The 18,075-nt window shown below is 57.9% G+C and overlaps 1 protein-coding gene across 1 annotated transcript in view; it reads right to left on the bottom strand.

Annotated features, from left to right (window-relative positions):
• Nucleotides 1-5,282, bottom strand: part of Ncs1 (neuronal calcium sensor 1) — a 42,131-nt gene extending 36,849 nt beyond the window's left edge. The window contains exon 1 of the mRNA XM_046451886.2: nucleotides 5,145-5,282. Coding sequence (XP_046307842.1) covers nucleotides 5,145-5,208 — 64 coding nt within the window. The 5' untranslated portion in view covers nucleotides 5,209-5,282. The remainder of the gene's footprint in view (nucleotides 1-5,144) is intronic.
• Nucleotides 5,283-18,075: the final 12,793 nt, after the last annotated feature.

The following is an 18,075-nucleotide window of genomic DNA, read 5'->3' as shown; positions in this document are numbered from 1 at the left end:
GACTGCCCAGCAGGTGGCCAAGGACTCCTGTCCCCTGGGGGAGCCAGCACAGTGTTTAGTGAGCTCCTGCTATGTGCCAGGCCCTGCTCCCGTGGGAAGGCACTGCCATCCACCCGTCTCACACCTGAGGCACCTGGAGCTCAGAGCAGTAAGAGACTTCCACATCACACAGCCAGAAAGTGGCAGAGTCGACCTTGAAGCCCTCAGTCCTCTTCAGTCCTGCCCTCAGCCACGATCTGACCCCAATTCCAAGCGACCTGCGAACTGCATGCTCATTTAGAATGTTCTCTGCCCCAGGAAACAGACCTCACACAGGAGGTGCAGACTGCTTCATCTGCTGGCGGCACTAAGGAGGTACCCCTTTTAACAGACACAGAGTTTTCTTTACCAAGCTCTAGAGATATTTAGGACAAGATGGGTCCTTCTGGACCCCAGCCATGGCACAGTGGGAGGTACCCTGACGGTCAAGGGTCCTAGATTCCTGCCACTGCTTGTTTGTGACCACAGGGGAGATGATACACCTCTTGGTCCTCTATTTGCCCATTTGTAAAACAAGGACATTGGACCACAATGACCCCAAGTCTCTTCCAGCTCAAAGACTCCAGGATTCTATGTCCACAGTCCAGGAAATCAACTGGACAGTGCACTTCCTCTTGTCTTCCCCATAAAATTGTCAATAATTAGGAAAAACAATAATACCCAGTGCTGGCAAGAATGTTGGAAAGTGGCACTCTCCCATCCACTTCTGCTGAAAATGTCAATCAGAACATCCTTTCTGGAGAGCAACTTAGCAATTTTTTATCAAAAGCCTTTAAAAATATTCCTAGTCTTTAACTCTACAATCCCATTCTTGGCTATTGATCTGTAAGGAGAGACATATGTAGAGATTCAGTACAGAATGTCCATCACAACACTATTGATATTTGGGGTGGGGTGGAAGCAATCTAGCTGTTCAGTGACAGGGGATTAAATAAAATCTGTTGCATTCACATGGTGCACCATTTTAAAAATCATGCTTTACAAGAACAGTTAATGATGTGGACAAACATTCCCAACTGATTTTAAAACTTGGAAACCAAGTAGATAATGACATATTTAGATAGCAACGGAAAACGCGCACCGTGTCCTCCTGAGCCTTCCTCCTAAGTGCACCTGGAATCTGTCCTTTGTATCATCCCCTGTGGCACCCAGTCCATTGCTGTGACCCCCTCAGGTCTCAGCTACTATCTGCCCATCCAATCTTTGAACTGTGGCCAAGATTGATCTTTTCCAACCCATTTCACCTCCCTTCCAGAGCTCCCCACCCATCTTGGGAAAAGTCCAAACTCCCTCCCATGGCCATCTGGGGGCCACGCACGCTCTGCCACTCACGAGCAGTGTCCCCATGGCCCACACCTCACTCCAGGAGGGTTCAACCCCAGCCTCAGGAGCAGAGGAAGCTGGGTCCACCCAAGGTAGCCTTGCCCAGGGAAAGAACTGGCACCTCACACAGCAGAGGGGAGGACCCTCCGGTGGCAGGTGGGACAGGAGAGGCCTATGGTGGCAGAAAGAACAGGACCAGGCTACAGAAGGAGGCCGGGCTCGGTGGCCCTGCCAGCCCCCGCATGGCCAGCCTCACCAGTCTCTGCACAGGAAGGATGGCTCCTGACCCTCTGTGCCCCTCCTGCTGGAGACCCGTGCCTCAGGGGACCAGTGGCTGCCAGAGGAGCCTGGAAGGGTCCCCTCAGAACCAGGTGCCATGCAAAATCCTTCCAGTACCCAGACACCACCCAGCTACAAGGCCTCCCAAGAAGCCCTTTTCCAGAGGAGAGACTCTATGCCCAAGGAAAGGGCCAGACATCTGGCCCCTGACCCCAATCCCACCTTCCTATGCCTTCTCTGCCAGGCACTAAGGCCTGAGCCATAGGAAGATTCTTCTGTGCAGAAATGACATTTATTAAAGACCAGTTCAAGATGAAGCTGAACTGTATATGAAAACAACAAAATCAATAATGACCGCTCACTGTTGCTGACCACTTACCACCTGCCCTACAGCAGGCCAAAGCTGTCCGTCTATCATCTCATCAACTTCTCACACCCCTCGGAGTCAGGTACCTATTTTGCAGATTAGGGTCATTGAAGCAAGGGGGCTGGCCTGTCCACCGCCTGGGTACCCAGGGATACAACAGGCTGCAAGAGGTTGGGCCAGACCTCAAAGAAGTCTGGCAATGCTGACCACTGCTCCCTAAGTCCTGGGTGAGACGGGCTGAGGGGGCTCCTCCCCATCCTCTAACCTGCCCCTCCTGGGCAGGAACTATCCCAGGAAGGTCGGGGGCGGTTTGCCAGGCACTGATTTAAATAATCTTATCTGCAAAGGAAGAAAAAAAAACCTGCTAAGATGCTAAGCCTGAAAGACAGAGGGATTTGCCAGGCTGGATCCAGACCTATCTAGAGAGGCACCCAGCGGGAGCCCTCCAGCCTCCGCTTGCTCTTCCACAGGCCACAGGAAGGAGAATGGCCACCAGCGAGGGCACCCAGCGTTGGCACAGATGTGAACACCTGAAGCTCCCGGGCCCACTTGGCCTTGTAGCCATCTGTGCACAGGAGCCGAGAACCCCAGCACACGTCAGAACGGTGGTTCTTCAGCCAGGGATCCCCCACCAAGGTCTGCATGGCACTCATCAGGATGCAAATTCCTGGGCCCATTTCACCTCCCTTCCAGAGCTCCCCACCCATCTTGGGAAAAGTCCAAACTTCCTCCCATGGCCCTCTGAGGGCCACACACGCTCTGCCAGAACTAAGGACTCAGAAACCTAGAAGGGCGGCCCAGGCACCTTGAGGCTTCACAAGCTCTCCTGGAGACAGGGACATTTGCAAGTTCTTCCCCCTTAGGTCTTCTCTTGACCCCACACCCAGAATCCCCTAGAACAAAGAGCAGACAGCTCCACCAGCATCAGGGGGAAGCCCATGGGGGGGCCTGACAGGCTGCAGGCTTCCTCTGCTTGTCCTGCCCAAAGACTTTCCATTCAACAATTATCTGTGGACCTACTAAGTGGCAACACAGAGGAGGAGACAGCTGTCAGCCACATGGCTGGGGGCCTGCCCTGAGGGACCTGGCATCAACAAAGGGTCAGGGAGAAGGCAGTGAGCCCACCAGCACTTCCCCACCCCTAATAAGGGCTCCCACAGAGGAAACGTACCCAGGCTCTCTCCCTCACCAAAACTGTCCAGGTCTCCAAAGACCTTTAAAAATAGCCCAGCCCAGCACCAGTGTGCCAGCTCCTAACAAAGCTTTGTTGACCCAACTTCTCCCAAAGATGACAGATCAGCCCCAGAGAGAGAGGGTGGACCCTCCCTCCCTGCATCTACGCTCACGGGCTCAGGGCAGGAACCTAACAGGGAGCACAGGGGAGCTCCTGGCGTGGGCCCCAAGGTCTCTCCCTGGGCACAGCGCTGGAGCAGCAGACTGAGTGCAAGTCCCAGAAGGGCCTGGAAATAGCTGTGGCGCCTTGGGCATGCCCCTTCACCTCTCTGAGCCTCGGTTTCCTCATCTGTAGGTGGTGACAGCAATAGGACCCACACATAGGCCACTGTCAAGTCGCTGTGCTACCCACATGTCATGCACAGTGTGCTCAATCAGTAGGACCCCCAGCTTCACTCAGCTCCCTGCCCCACCCTGTTGGAGACGGCCTGGTGCAGAAGATACCGCTATTCCTGGAGAAGCCATGGTGCCCTCTGCCTCCCAGGGACAGGGCGCAGGAGGTCCTACCTGCAGCCTGCCTGCCGAGGACTGAGCTTCGAGGAGGGTACAGCAACCTCACAAAACAACGTCTGCCTTGGAAAGAGAGAGAGTGGCCCCTGGGCCAGGAGCTTCAGCCCTCTGAGGAGCGGGTACTGGATATGACCGCCCACCCCACAATTCCCCTGGAGAAGAGCCAGTACCAGCACTTTCGGGAAAGTCCCCTTTGTTCCAAGCACATGGGGGCGAGGGGCATGGGGCTGAAGCAGGGGCTTGGCCAGACCTGCAAACGTGCCCAGAAGACTGATGGAGTGGGGGGAGGGGGAGAGGCTGTGCAATGCACCAGAGCTTCCTCCCAACCTTGAAGCCTTGAAGTCTACACACGCTCTTGGCAGTCAATCTGCTGCCTCCAGGGGTGGTGCAGCCCATGGAGCTGCCCAGGTACATCTGCTGAGTTACAGCCCAATCCGCAGGCCACTGCCCGCTTCTAAGACCAACAATCAGGCATAGGCCCTTCCAGGGAAGATCCCCCTTCTCATCCCCAGAAAAGACAGGGTGATCAGGAAGCAGTGCAATTAACCTCTGGCGAGCTGGGCTCCCTCCCAGAGGCTGCAGGAAGGGGAAACCTGGTATGGAGAAACTGGAGAGCAGGGGAGAGTGTGAAGTTGGGCAGGTGGAAAGAGATACAGGCACTGATCCACTGACGTCCACAGGGGACATACCTTCCTTTTGGGGCTGCTCAAACAGTTAAAGGATCAAACCCTCGGAATCAGCTACAGTTGTATAAACTCATTTCCGGTGTGAAGGAGACAAGAAGGGAGGTAAGATGGGACCCGAGAATTCAGACTAAATGCGGCAACCAACAGGGTGCCAGGGACCCTTCCCCCGCCCCTCTCCCCCGTCACTGCCATGAGCGCTTGCCAAGTCTCGCCACCCCCCACACACGATCAGGGCCAGGGAGGGGGCGACAGGCCAACCTCGCAGCAGCAGCAGCAGCAGCATCGTGATGCATGAATCACCCACCCGCCGCGCTCCTGCCAGTCGGCTCCGCGCAGCCCGAGCCACGCTGCACCCGGGCGCCCCCTCCCGGGACCACCGCCCCCTGCCCTTGCAGTGCCCCTGCCTCTTCGGACAGCTCTGCGGGGAAGGGGCCGCGGGTGGGCCGGGGTTCCCTCCCGGCCTGCGGGCAGCCCGCGCACGCTGACAGGCCGCACACTGCCAGGGCTGGGGGCGGGGGCCAGAACAATGGGGCCAGGTGTGGGGCAGGGGCGCGGCCCGGGCTTCCGAGGGGCCCGGGGCGGAGGCGGGGCGGAGAGCGACCCGTGAGGTCTGGGCGCGAGCGGGGTGGGCCGCGGGAGGCCGGGGGCGCGGGGGGCGCGGGGGGCGCGGGGGAGGGGCGCGCGGGGGTCCTGGCGCGCGCACTCACAGTAGGTTTTCCTGGTCAGCTCCTCCACAACTTCAGGCTTCAACTTGCTGTTGGATTTCCCCATCCTCGGCGGCCGCGGCCCCCGCCCCCCGGGCCGGACCGGTCGGGGCGCCCAGCAGGAGCGGCCGGGCCGGCGCGGGCCGGGGCGGGCCGGGGCGGGGCGCGCGGGGGGCCGGCGGGCCGGGCCGGGCCGGGCCGGGGCCGCGCCTTTGTCTGCGCCGTGCCCGCGCGGCCCGGGCGCGGGGCTGGGGCGCGCTGCGCGGCGCGGCGCGGGGCCCGGGGAGCGGGGCGGCCGCTGGGCAGGTCCGGGCGGTGCGGGCGCCGCGGCGCGGGGCTGCGCTGGGCTGGGCGCCGCGGCGGGCGCTCGGGAGCCGCGGTCGTCCCTGGTTACTGGGCTCCGCGGCACATGCTCGCTGCTGCGCCGCCGCTCGCCGCCGCCCTGCGCTCCCCGCCTCCCGCCTCCCGCCCGCACCGGCGCGCCAGGGGTGGGCCCGGAGCCGCCACTCAGCGCCGGCGCCACCTCCCCCCCGCAGCCGCCCGGCCCCGGCCGGCCCCCTCTGCTCCCCGCGTCCTGGACGGGCGCCCCGCCACCCGCTCTGCCAAGGGGCCCCCTCCGTGGCCGAGCGGCGGGGAGGACCCGGAAGGTCTGACGCTAGTGAGGCCAGGTCCCTGCCCGGCGAGACTCATTCATTCGACACGGATTTGTCGGGCGCTGGGGACGCGGTGGCCAACAGGACCGGCGCGGTTCCATCCCTCGCAGGCCCGGCCCTGCAGTGCAGGCAGTACGGGAGGAGTGGGGGACAGCTACCTGCGCCCGGGGGAAGGTGACCTCCAACCCCCCGGGAGAGAGGGGCTGGGGAAGTCGGGGTTCAGTCAACCTAGGTGGGTGGGAGGCCGAACCCCAGAGGAGGGGCCGCTTCCCTGTGCTGGAGTGGCCTGAGGCCACAGTGAAGGGCGCCTGGAATGCCCCTCTACCCAAGGAGCTGGCCTCTGTCCCCAGCGCCCATGAAGGGATCTCAGCAGGGCTGACAGGGTGAGACCTGCCTCCCCTGGTTCTCTGGCCAGTGTGGACGGACCCCTCCTGGGCAGGGCAAGTGAGGCTGAGGTAAGTGGCCCCAGCTCCAGAGTTGGATGCACAGGGGCCAGTGGATCAGGGTGGGGGTCCAGGAGAGAGTCCAGCAGGGCCTTCCCATCCTAAGTGTCAACACATGTGCAGACCTTTCCCATCCTCCTTCCCAGCTTTATGTTGGCGTCAGCCACACACTTGACCTGTTTCCTGCTGAGGGGTTGCCGGCCCCTCCACTAGAGAACAGGTCCCTGCAGGAGCCCTATCTCCAGGCCCCAGAGGGCCTCCCTCCAACCTCAGTGAATGAGGGAAGGACTGAGGGGTGCCAGAAGCCTGGGCTGGGGCAGAGGGCGCGGGAAGATGGGGCCGCCCTCCACCTGGGCCAGCAGGGATGACCATAAACAGGCAGGCTCTTTCCTCCCCACCTTTCCAGTGTGGGGACCTCCGGATGTCCAGGCCACCCAGAGGAACCCTGAGCAGGGCCCTTCAGTCCAGCTGCCTTTCCTACTTCCAGACGCTCAGCTCTCCCGGGAAGGCCTCGCTCAGGCTAACGCCTGGAGGAAGTACTCGCTGGCTTGAGGGCCCATTCTGTGGAGGAAGTGGGGAGAGCATGGGCCCCCAAAAGCTGGATCTAGGCTCACAGCTGGGAGGACCCACTGTAGACTTGAGAGCAGGATGTCCCAACTGTGAGGACCAATTCAGAGTGGACACCAGAGAGAGACCCATGGTGAGGGCTCAGCTCACAGCCAGGCCTGAGCTTTTGCCTGCAAGGAGGCGGGAGGACCAGCAGGTGGCTGGAATGAGTCACAGAGAAGCAACTGAAATCCTCTAGAAACCCAGGTCTCATCCCAGGCGTAGTTGTTGGTCATTGTCTATGTGCCAGACACTGTGCTGGGCACTGGGTCCCCTCCATGACTGTCCACAGCAACCCCAAACACCTTGCAAGGAATGGAGACGGCTCTGGGGGACACACATGGAAACAGCTGCCGGAGGAGTCGGGGGCTTGGGGGGCTTTGCAGATTGGGTACTTTAGTGAGCACCTCCTGTGTGCCAGGCCCCTGGGGATGTAGACAAACCCCGCCATGTGGAGCTCACACTCTGGTGAGGGGAGGGGGACGTGAGCAATAAACAAACAACCTGTGAAGGTGAAATATAACGTGCCCCACGAGCAATAAGAAAGATGGCACGAGTGAAATACACGGCCTCCCAGAGTGACCCAACGAGAAGAAGGGAATGAGAGTTCTTGTTCTTCAATACTGGGGCTGACCCCAGAGCTGCGCTACCCTTGAGCCAGACCCACAGCCCTTTCTTTTTTTTTTAGAGAGAGAGATAATTTTAGTGTTTATTTTTTAATTCTCGGCGGACACAACATCTTTGTTTGTATGTGGTGCTGAGGATCGAACCCGGGTTGCACGCATGCCAGGCGAGCGCACTACTGCTTGAGCCACATCCCCAGCCCCCCACAGCCCTTTCTATTTCTTATTTTGAGAAGGCCTCACCAAGTTGCCCAGGTTGGCCTGGGACTTGTGATCCTCTTGCCTTGGCCTCGGTGTCACTGTGATCATAGGCGGGTGCCACCACGCCCCACTGAGCCATGAGGTTTTTAATGGAAAGGGGGCCTCACTGAGAAGGGATATTTGAACAGTGACCTGAAGAAGGGGAGGAGCAAGCCATGGGGGAAGTGGTCCTGCCACCCTGGGTGGGCCACCTGCCGCTTCTGGGCAAAAAAAAAAAAGTTTATTTTGGCTCCAGGTTTTGGAGGTGCATAGTCCAGGGGTGTATCGGGCACTGGCCTTGCTGCCAGAGCCCCAGGCAGTTGCAGGGTGTCAGGTGGAAAGAGGGGTGTGTGTGTGTGTGTGTGTGTGTGTGTGATTGACCAGAGTCACCTGGACTCCACCTGGTGACCTCACCTCATCTTAATCACCTCCCCAAAGCTCCCCTCTAAACCTTTAGTCAGATGAAGCTTCCACCTGACAGTGGGGAGGAATTGCAACTCGTGAGGCCTTGGGGGACCCTCAGGCCACAGCACACAGCAAGGCAAAGCTGGGTGACAAGGGAGACTGGGTCTGACTGCATCTAGCTGGGGCCCTCCCTGTTGCAGACCTGCCAGAGGGGACCTGCCAGAGGGGACCTGCCAGAGGGGACAGCAGCCGCAGCCAGCGGGGGTGGGGCAGGGCAGGTTAGGCAGGGGAGGCATGAAGAGGGCCCACCAGGCTGGGGTGTCCTCTGGGTAGTGGCACTGCCAACAGGCCAAGGGAGGCCGGAGGCCGGAGAGGGAGGGCGGTCAGTGTTTTGACCCCAGCAACCGGAAGCATGGGGTTTCTGTTTGCCACAGTGGGCAGTGGGCCTTTGGGGAGGAGAGCAGGAGTCCGTTCCTGGACCAGTGAGGGGTGAAATGTGCAGTGGACATACAAGCAGAGATGCGCTGGGGACGCAGGACTCCGGAGAGCGGGGCAGGGGTGGCTTCCTGCAGAGTCTGGATGAGACCACAGAGAGCCACGCAGCCCAAGGAGGTCGGGCCGGGTGATGCAGGGGCGTCTGTGGCAAGTGGGGGGACCAGCAGGACGGTGGGGCATCCTAGGAGTGATGGGAGGGCGGGAGGACATGGCTTAGGAAGAGGGAGAAGCTGAGGGGCGGGCCAGGCAAGGGTGTCTCAGGCCCCCTGGGTGGGGACCGCCTGCCAAAGGTGCTGGGCCTTCCCAGCAGACACGCCCCCTGTCCTGGCCGGGTTTTCTGCCCAAAGGTTCCTGCCCAGTCACTGAAGATGCCTCAGCCGGAGCCATCCAGGACGGAGGGCTCAGATCACCGTCCCCAACACCTGCCCCTCCTGGGAACACAGGCTCCAGTCCCTTCTGCCTGGAGTTTGGTGGGCGAGGAGGCCCTGGAGGAGTCTGGGAGTTTGAACAGCCATGGACCAGATTGTGAGGAGGCAGGGGAACGGCTGGGGCTGTATCTGGGGTGGCAGAGGTCAAGGGCAGCTCCCTGCTGGGGGTCAAGGGCTGGTGGCTGCCAGGACCCCCAAGGCACGGCTGTACACCTGAAGTGGGGGCCTCCTGGAGGTTTCTGGAGGAGAGTTGTGAGCTCAGATATTAGATCTGAGATGTCTCCAAGATACCCAAGTGAGGATGTTGAGTTTCACATTAAAAAAAAAAAGGTTATAAACCAGTGTGCATAGATTAATCAAATAAATACAGCCCTGTAGGAAGCAGCCGGGAGGCTGTGCCCCAAAATGTCCTCGCTCTCATTAGTAAGAGTGACATTACATTGCTTTAATTTTATCCTTGCGTCTGCATTTTTCTCGCTCTTTATTGAGATGTAATTCTCATGATCAAACTCATCATTTTCAAGTGAACGATTCAGCAGTTTTCGTGTTTGCTGAGCACCTACCAACCCTGCCCCCAGGCCCTCGCCCGCGCTCTGCACAGACTCTTCTCCCCAATTCCATGCTTTTGAGGAAGGGAGACCTTCTGTCCAGTCGGTCGTTTGCTCATCTGCAGGCCGCGGAGGAGGGTGCCTTCCCGACCCCCTGAGTGCTTGGCTCCCTGGCCAGACTGCCCAGGCCTCCAGACGGTTAGGTCAGAACTAGCAACTAGCTGGCCACCGCAGCCGTCCCCAGAGGAACAACTAGGGTAAAAGTCCCCTCCACCCAGTGTGAAGGAGGAGGGGAACACCTGATTGGCAAAGAGGGAGAAGGTGGTCCCCAGCCCCCCTGGTGAACGTCCAGCAGGGAGCTCCTCCTCTGCGGGGCTGTGCTGGATCTCCCAGGTGACCTCCAGCCCCCAGCCCATATGACTTATGTGACATAGGGGTGCTGCACAAGTCCTTGCTGCTCTGAGATTAGGGGGACAGGGTGAAACAGAGGGCACCTGGCTCGTTAGCAGCTGGGATGAGGGTGGCTGTGATTTGGCCCAGTAGAGACGGAGGGGGCTCCCATGAACCCTCAGCATAGAGCATGATGCTCAGGCCCAGGCTTAGTCCGTGTCCTTTCTGTCCCTCATCACTATGTGGCTTTTGGCAAATTACTTCCCAGATCATATGGGAATAATAAATCTGATAGTATGAGGGAAGAGTTTATAAAAACCCATACTTTATGCTGTGTTTATTGCTGCACTGTTCACAAGTAGCCAGGGTATGGAATCAACCCTAGGTGTTCATCCGTGGATGAAGGGATGAAATGTGGTACATCCACACAGTGGAATATTAGTCAGCCATGAAAAGAATGAGATCTCACTGGGTACCACCGTGGCCCACTCCTGTAATCTCAGCCACTTGGGAAGCTGAGGCAGGAGGATTGAAAGTTCCAGTCAGCCTCAGCAATTTATCAAGACCTTGTCTTAAAATAAAATTAAAAGGACTGGGATATGGCTCAGCAGTAGAGCACTTGCCTACCATGCACAAGGCCCTGGTTTCCATCTCCAGTACCATCAAAAGAAAAAAAAAATGTTAGATGGGAAGAATTACATCTTCAGCCCAGCAGGAGGTCCACGGTTTATAACAATTTGTTACATAACTTACAAAGAATTAGAAGCAAGACAATCCTAGGCTCTCCTGCAAAGAAATGATAAATGTAAGGAGTTAGAAATGTAACGCCCAAATTTGATCACTGTACATTTTATACATGGATAAAATCATCCCACTGCACCTCATAAATATGTACAATTAGTATGTGTCGATTCGTCTTTTTAAATGCTTCGCTCGAGCACATGACGGGGAGTTGGTACCTCGAGGGCTGGGGTGCAGCAGGGCAGAGTTCTAGTCCCAGATGCGGGAGGCCCTGGTCCGTCCCCAGCGCTGAGGGGGAAACAGTATCAGAGTTTTCTTAGCAAAGAAGAAAAAGATGAGCCCCTCGATAGAGATCTGGGGAGAGGGTCTAACTGGTGATACAAAGGAGGACCTTAGGGGGCCAGGCCCTGGATGAGAGGGTCCTCACAAGTCATCAGAGAGAAGCAGACCCATTAACTGTGTGAGAGTTAGGGATCTGTGCCTAGATACGTGGTGTGTAAATAAAAATACCATCCACAGGGAGAGAGAGGGAGGGGGAGAGGGGGGGAGGGGGAGAGAGAGAGAGAGAGAGAGAGAAGCAGACCAACTGGCAAAAACAGAAAAAAAATCTTCACAACCAACCTTGCCAAGGAGGAGCCCAAGAGTGAGCTGCGGCCACGGCTGACTCAGCAATTCTGCTTCCAGGAATCCACCCTGAGGGGCGGCCAGGTCTACAGGAATGCCTCACAAGGGCAGCCGCCTGCACGTCCAACGTCAGGGCTGGACGGCCATCAAGGGGGCCCGGGCCCAGCTGGAGAGTGCGGGGGACCATGACGCTGCAGCTCCTGGTCACCAGGGAGGGGGACTCAGCCTGGACTCCAGGCCTCCGTGTCCCCCAGGAACACTGCAGTCCCCCCCCAGTAGCAGCTGAGTAGCAGGTGCGCACCCCCCGGGGAAAGTACTTCCCATTCAAGGGCTCAAGGAGGACAGGAGAGGGCCGCCCCTCACGTCCCACTGCCCATCATGGTCATATGCTCGCCGTGCCCTCTGGCTGGTCCTGGTGTTTTAGAGTCCTGTGCAAGTGGCCAGTGGCTTCCTCCTGTGGATAGAAGCAAGGTAAAACAGGGGTGAGCACAGGCCCTGGGACTGGGCTCCGCTTCCTGTTTGTGTGGACTTGGACAAGTTACCTAAAGCCGTAAGCCTCAGCTTCCTCATCTGAAAAGTGGGGATGATAAATAAAACACACTGCCTCTGACCTGGGGCGTTTGGGGAATAAAAGGATACATGTAGCTGCGTAACCCAGTCACTCAGGAGGCTGAGGCAGGAGTATGGCAAGTTGGAGGCCAGCCTCAGCAACTCAGGGAGACCCTGCCTCAACATTAAAATGAAAAGGGCTGGAGGTGAAGCTCAGTATTAGAGCCCCCCTGGGTTCCATTCCCAGCACACCACGCACATGTGATGTATCTAGAATATTTAGCCCTGTTCAGTGAAGATTGGCTGTTATTATTCCTGACAAATAAGTCAAGGTTTTTTTTCACTCTACGAGTGCATGGGCATGTGCTGGGAATTGGGCCCAGGGACTCACAAATGCCAAGCACCAGCTTTACCCCGGAGCCTCCCCCCAGCCCTTTGTAGTTTTTATTTTGAGACAGTGTTTCACTAAGTTGCCCAGGTGGACCTGATCCTCCTGCCTCAGCCTCCTGGGTCGCTGAGATCATAGGCACATGGTGCCCCTGGCAATAATTATTCTTGATAAAGGAAAAAAGTCCTGGAGGGCAGAGCAGGAGGCATTTGTTCCCAGGCCAGATGGGCGTGGCCCCTATTTCTCAAACACGTCCTGTGTCTCATTCATAAGTCCACCTGGCTCAGCCACCCTCTGGGAGGGCCACTCCTCCGGTGGCAGGAGAAGCCTGTGTCAAGGCCCACAAAACCCATGGGACACCGCCGGTGAGGCCAGCCACTGGGTGCCCTTCTCCAGTCACGAGGGCTCCAGGGTCTCAGCCATAGGGATCAAAGGCAGCTGGTGGCAGGTTCTAAGGGACTGTGAAGAGCCAGCAGCTGGACGGCAGAGGAGGAGGGGCAGGGCCAGGAGTCCAAGATCCAGGGAGAGTCTGCAGTCCGCGCCCTCTGCACCCTTCATTCCCGGGACAGACGGGTTGGGCAGGGGTCGGCTAGCTGGTGCCACCACGGCTTCCCAGTTGGGAAGGGGGAGTGTCCCTTAAAGCAAATTGGGTGCTTTCCTGAAGAATGGGGACTGATCATTGGTTGGGATGGGCATGGGTGGCGGGGGGCAAGCCTCCCGGACCCCGCTCTGGATCTCTGCCCTGCTGGCCTCATGTGCTTGGCCTCCCCCGCCCTCCACGCTGCTGGGGACTCACAAAGCCAAACCTGGAGGGAGGTCCGACTGGCCCACGTGGGCCAGGTGTTTGCCCCGCAGTGGCCACCAGGCTGGGACCTCGTCGCTCGGGAAAGCGGCTGGCGGGCATCCCAACCTCCATCCACCATCCGGCTGCACCTGGGACGGGCCCGTCCCTCCTCCCAAGCCAGGGACTGGAAGTGGACTCCTCTGGGCAGATCCAAGGGAGACAGATGTCCAGGAGAGCCACAGGTGGGCACTGGCCTGGCCCAGCTCTCCTGGGTCTCAGTCCCCCACACACTAGTTCCCCCTGAGCCAACAGGGCCCCGGGGTGGGGGGGGTGCAGTGTGACCTGCTGGCGGCTCAGTGGCCCACCCAGAGCAGCTCAGACCAGGATGAATGCCGGACATTGACTCCGCCCCCCCCCACACACACACTTTAATGTCTGACCACGACATTAAGGCCATCAGTCTCTTCTTGGGGCAGCCACACATGGAGTCCAACAACGCCAGGCCACCGTCAGCGGCCACCAACTCCTGGTGCAGATTGGACTCTGCTTCTCTGTGGGCCTCGGTTTCCCTGTCTGTGCGGGGGCCTCCACGTCCCTCCCAGCAGACGCCTGTAACGACGGCATGTTGGGGTGCAGAGGACACCGGAGCTGGACAGAGGGAGGACGCTGCTTTCTCTGAAGCCCTTCGGCTTCTCTTACATTCAGAATGGAACTTGTGTCACCTTGGTAAACAGTGAGTCCAGCAGTGACAACGGCAGACCCCACTTTCTGCAGGCTGTGTGTCAAGGGCTTCCCCTGGATCTGCTTCCTGAACCTTTGCAGGCCCCTGTGAATTAGGTGGCAAGGCCCAGAGAGGTTGAGGCACTTGGACCCAGGTCACACAGCTGACTGTCCACAGGGGATTCAAGCCAGGCTTCTCTGTCCCCTCGCCCACCCCAGTGGGCTCCCTACAGGGTAGGAAACATTCCCAGAATCCAGGGACAGACAGGAGGGCTCTGCTGAGGCCCACGTTCATGAGGCTCTGTCCAGTTCAGGGTACTCCAGCACCAAGGTGGGCAGCGGTCCCCAGCCTGGGGCTGCCACACGACAGCTGTGCCGGCTGCAGGGCGAGTGAGCGCCCCCTCCAGCCTCCTCCTCCAAGCAGCTCTGGGAGGCCTGGGGACCTCACTGGCCAAGGTTCTGAGGATTCACTGGTGGAAACCGACTGCTCCCTTCAGGGGTCCGACAACAAGTGCATCCTGGTCAACAGCAGCTCGTCTTTAGGGACCTCGTCCCGATGATGAGTTCCAACCCTCCTCAGCGTGCTGTTGTCCTGCTGGGGCTAACGGCCCCACCTGTGCTGACCAGGAAGCCCACGCTGACGATGGGTGCCAGGGCCCAGAAAGAGGCGGAGTGTTAAGTTAGGACAAAGCAGAAGCTCTCTCAGGAGCCGGCTGGGGCTGCAGGGACCCGGGAATCCTCACAAACTCAAGCAGGGGGAGCCTGCAGCAGCTTCTGCATGTGAATGGCATCCGAAAGGCACCCAGGGGGACCTCCTCAGGTCCCCCACCCCTTAGACACAGTGAGGGAGGGAGGGAAGGAGGGAGAGTGGAGCGGCAGCCCCCACCCCACCCTGTGCTTCCTCGCTCAGAAACACCAGCAGGACCCGTGGTCACCAGCAACACCCATGGTCACTGGCAATACGCAACCATTGTTGCCCAGAACTGGCTGTCAAGCCAGGGGCGGGGAATGGGTGAGGGCAGCTGTGGCATGCCCACAGAGGTCGGCCTCTCCCCCAGCTCCTGCCCATCCTAGTGGCTCTGGCTCTTGGTCCTCAGGCCTCTTGGGCTTGGGGGGAGCTGGCTGCGGTGGACCGAGTGTGTGCGAGCCCCATGCACGTGCTGGAATCCTGCGTTCAGTACGAGGAGGGGCTTTTGGCCATGGGGAGGGGCCCTGGGGGTGGGGTGAGTGTCCGGGAAGCCCAGCTCTGCCCTGGGTACTCCAGCCAGACGGTGAGCAGGAGGCCCTGCCCTCAGCAGCACAGAACCTGCCGCACCTGCCTCGGGCCCCTTCCCCAGCGCCGTGAAGTCCACTTCCACTGGGGCTAGGCCACACAGCAGCCCCTGGGGGACAGAGCACCTCTGGGCGCCTTCAGGGGACAGAATGGACTAACCACCCTGAGAGCCGGGTGTGTGAGGTCCTCACCCCAGTCCGGGCGGTGGCCAGCGGGCAACTTAACAGCAACCTGCCCCGGACAGTCCGCTGGTGGCCCGTGGGGCTTCGGCCCCAGGCTGCGCTACCTGCTGCTGGACAGGGCTTCGCAGGCCCCGGGAGGGGGGGACAGGCTTGTTAATAATCCTGCCTGCATGGCCCCTGCGCAGGCAGCTCTGGGTGTGTGGTGCTAAGAGTGTCCCTCAGGCCCAGAGAGACTCATCACGAGAGGAAAACATGATTAAAAATCAATGCGGCCACCGCTGATGGGTTTATGTGGCCGGAACAGCGTCAAGGTAGAGACCGGCAACTCCCAGCCAGGCGGCAGAGGACCGGCGAGTCCACTAGGGCAAGCCAGCTTCCCTCAGGAACGAAATCCGCTCCTTCCCAGGCTCCGGGCTGGAAGATCTGCTGCTTCCGAAGCCCAGAGTGGGCTGTGGACGGGACATGTCTGCTGTACCATGGAGGGGGGGGATGGGGGGCCCCTGGGCTCCCTGGGGCCTCCTGCCTTCCTCAGTCACAGCGGTCCGGTCCTGTTTGCGGCACTTGAAGGAAAAGCAAAAGCACTTGACAGTAACAGAAAACCTGGCCCCAGTGGCTCAAGCATAGGGAATTGGAGCCCAGCAGCATCTGCCTCAGGCAAGGCTTGATCCAGGGCCCGCAAGGCTGAGGTGTCACAGTGTCCTGTCCCTTTTTGGCTGTCTTCTCTGTCAAGGCCACTCTCAGGAAGGTCCTGCGGCAGGACTCCCCACCTTCGGGTCACAGCTTGCAGAAGGTGACTCATCTCCTCCCCGTCCTCCACCCTGCCAAGTGGGATCCAGGCTTAGGTCTCACTGGCTCCGATTGGCCTGGACGGGGTCACTGGTCTATTCTTCCATCCGTCAGTTAGAAGGGTGAGGAGACAGGGATGTGTGATCAGCTTAAATCACTGGAGGTCAAAACCCAGAGCAAGGAGCGGGTCAGTCCCACCCAAAGAACAAGCCTAAGCAATCCAAGGTCCAGTGTGGAATAGAGAAGGGGTTAAGGCCCGAGTGCTGGCCAAGGCTGTCCCCTGGCACTCTCCAGTGGCCTTAGCACCCGCTGTTCCCTGCCTGAACACCTCCCCCCACCTATCCCCTCAAGTCACTGCATCCCCTACCCTGGGATAGACGGGGCTTCCTCACGGTCTCCTTGAGCTCCCCTCCCAGGGCTGGGCTGTGTTCCCATAGCCACCTCTGAGCTCAGGTCATGGTGTGTCTTATTTATTTGGACACTTTCAGCAAGATACAATTCATATACCCATTTAAAATTTACAAAAATTCAAGCTGGGCACAGTGGCATATGCCTGTAATGCCAGTGGCTCAGGAGGCTGAGGCAAGAGGATTACAAGTTCCAGGCCAGCCTCAGCAACTTAGTGACACTCTAAGCAACTTAGTGAGACCCTGTCTCAAAATTTAAAAAATAAAATAAAAGGGGCTGGGGATGTGGTTCACTGGTTAAACACCCCCTGGGTTCAATCCCTGGTACCAAAACAAACAAACAAACAAAAAATAAAACCAAGTAGTGTCTTCCTGTCTCCAAATACATAAATATGTGGCAAACAAGAAAGGCGTTTGCTTCAGCTCTGTCTTTGCTCAGTAATATAGTCAAGCAAGAGTTTGTTTCCAAGTGAAAGCTGTGTAAGCGTTTTTGTTTATGTCAAATAAAATCCCTGTTTATTATCTGCCATTCATAGGATCCATCCGCAACCCAGTACCTTCTGTGTCAGGGGTTCCAATAGAAATATACACATTTTGTTCTAAAAAAAACCCCAAAAGACCACAAGTCACAAAGCGATACCACTTTATACTCATCTGGAAGGCTGTCACTAAAACAAATTAAAACGAATTCTACAACCAGCCAGTGTTGGCCGGAGGTGGAGCTGGAACTTAGATGCCTTGTTGGTGGGAATGGAGAGGGTGCTGCCGTGGCGATCACCCCACCAGCAGTCCCGCCCCCAGGTAGGCACACACAAGAGGGGACAGCGGGGACCCAACAGATATTTGTACACAGGTGCTCATAGTAGCAGTGAAATGACCATCGCCAGATGACTAGGGAATAAAATGTGGTCCATGACGCACCCGAGTAGGACCCAACCTTCAGAAGGAAGGGATCCCACACGTGTTGCACCAGGACGCACCTGGAGGGGTCATGCCGAACACAGGCCTGTCCAGACCGTCTGCACATAAATTGGGTTCCTTTTTATTATTGAATACTAAGAGTTTTTACATATTCTGGAAATGAGACCCTCATTCCATACCATAAACTATTTGCAAATACTTGAGCTGTCTTTTCACTTTAAAAAAAAAGTTAGGAACTGGGGTCTCTGTTGTCCAAGTTGCCTCAAACTCCCAGGCTCAGCCTCAGCCTCCAAGGTGGCTGGGACTACAGGACACCACTGACCTGGCCATCTGCCCACTCTTGCTGATGTCCTCCACAGCACATGTCTTCATTTTGACCAAGTCCAGTCTTTTTTGTTGTTGCCTTTTGTGGCTTGTGCTTTGGTGTCTAAGAAAGATGTGAAGACTTACCTGTTTTCTTCTTCTTCTTCTTCTTCTTTTTAAATTCTTTTTTTAGTTGTAGTTGACACAAGGCCTTTGTTTTATTTATCTATTTTTATGTGGTGCTGAGGATCGAACCCAGGGCCTGGTATGTGTGAGGTAAAGGCTCGGCCACTGAGCCACATCCCAGCCCCTTACCAGTTTTCTTCTAAGAGATCATTTGACCACTTAAATTGACCTATGTCTAAACTTATGCCGATACCCTTCCTTCCTGGGGAGTGAGCTTTACCACTGAGTCACATCTCCAA

The sequence above is a fragment of the Marmota monax genome, unplaced genomic scaffold (assembly GCF_021218885.2).
Source record: "Marmota monax isolate L192 unplaced genomic scaffold, Marmota_monax_Labrador192_F-V1.1 WCK01_AAM20220418_F8-fsc00020, whole genome shotgun sequence".
NCBI lineage: Eukaryota > Metazoa > Chordata > Mammalia > Rodentia > Sciuridae > Marmota > Marmota monax.
This window is presented reverse-complemented; position numbering and strand designations above follow the sequence as displayed.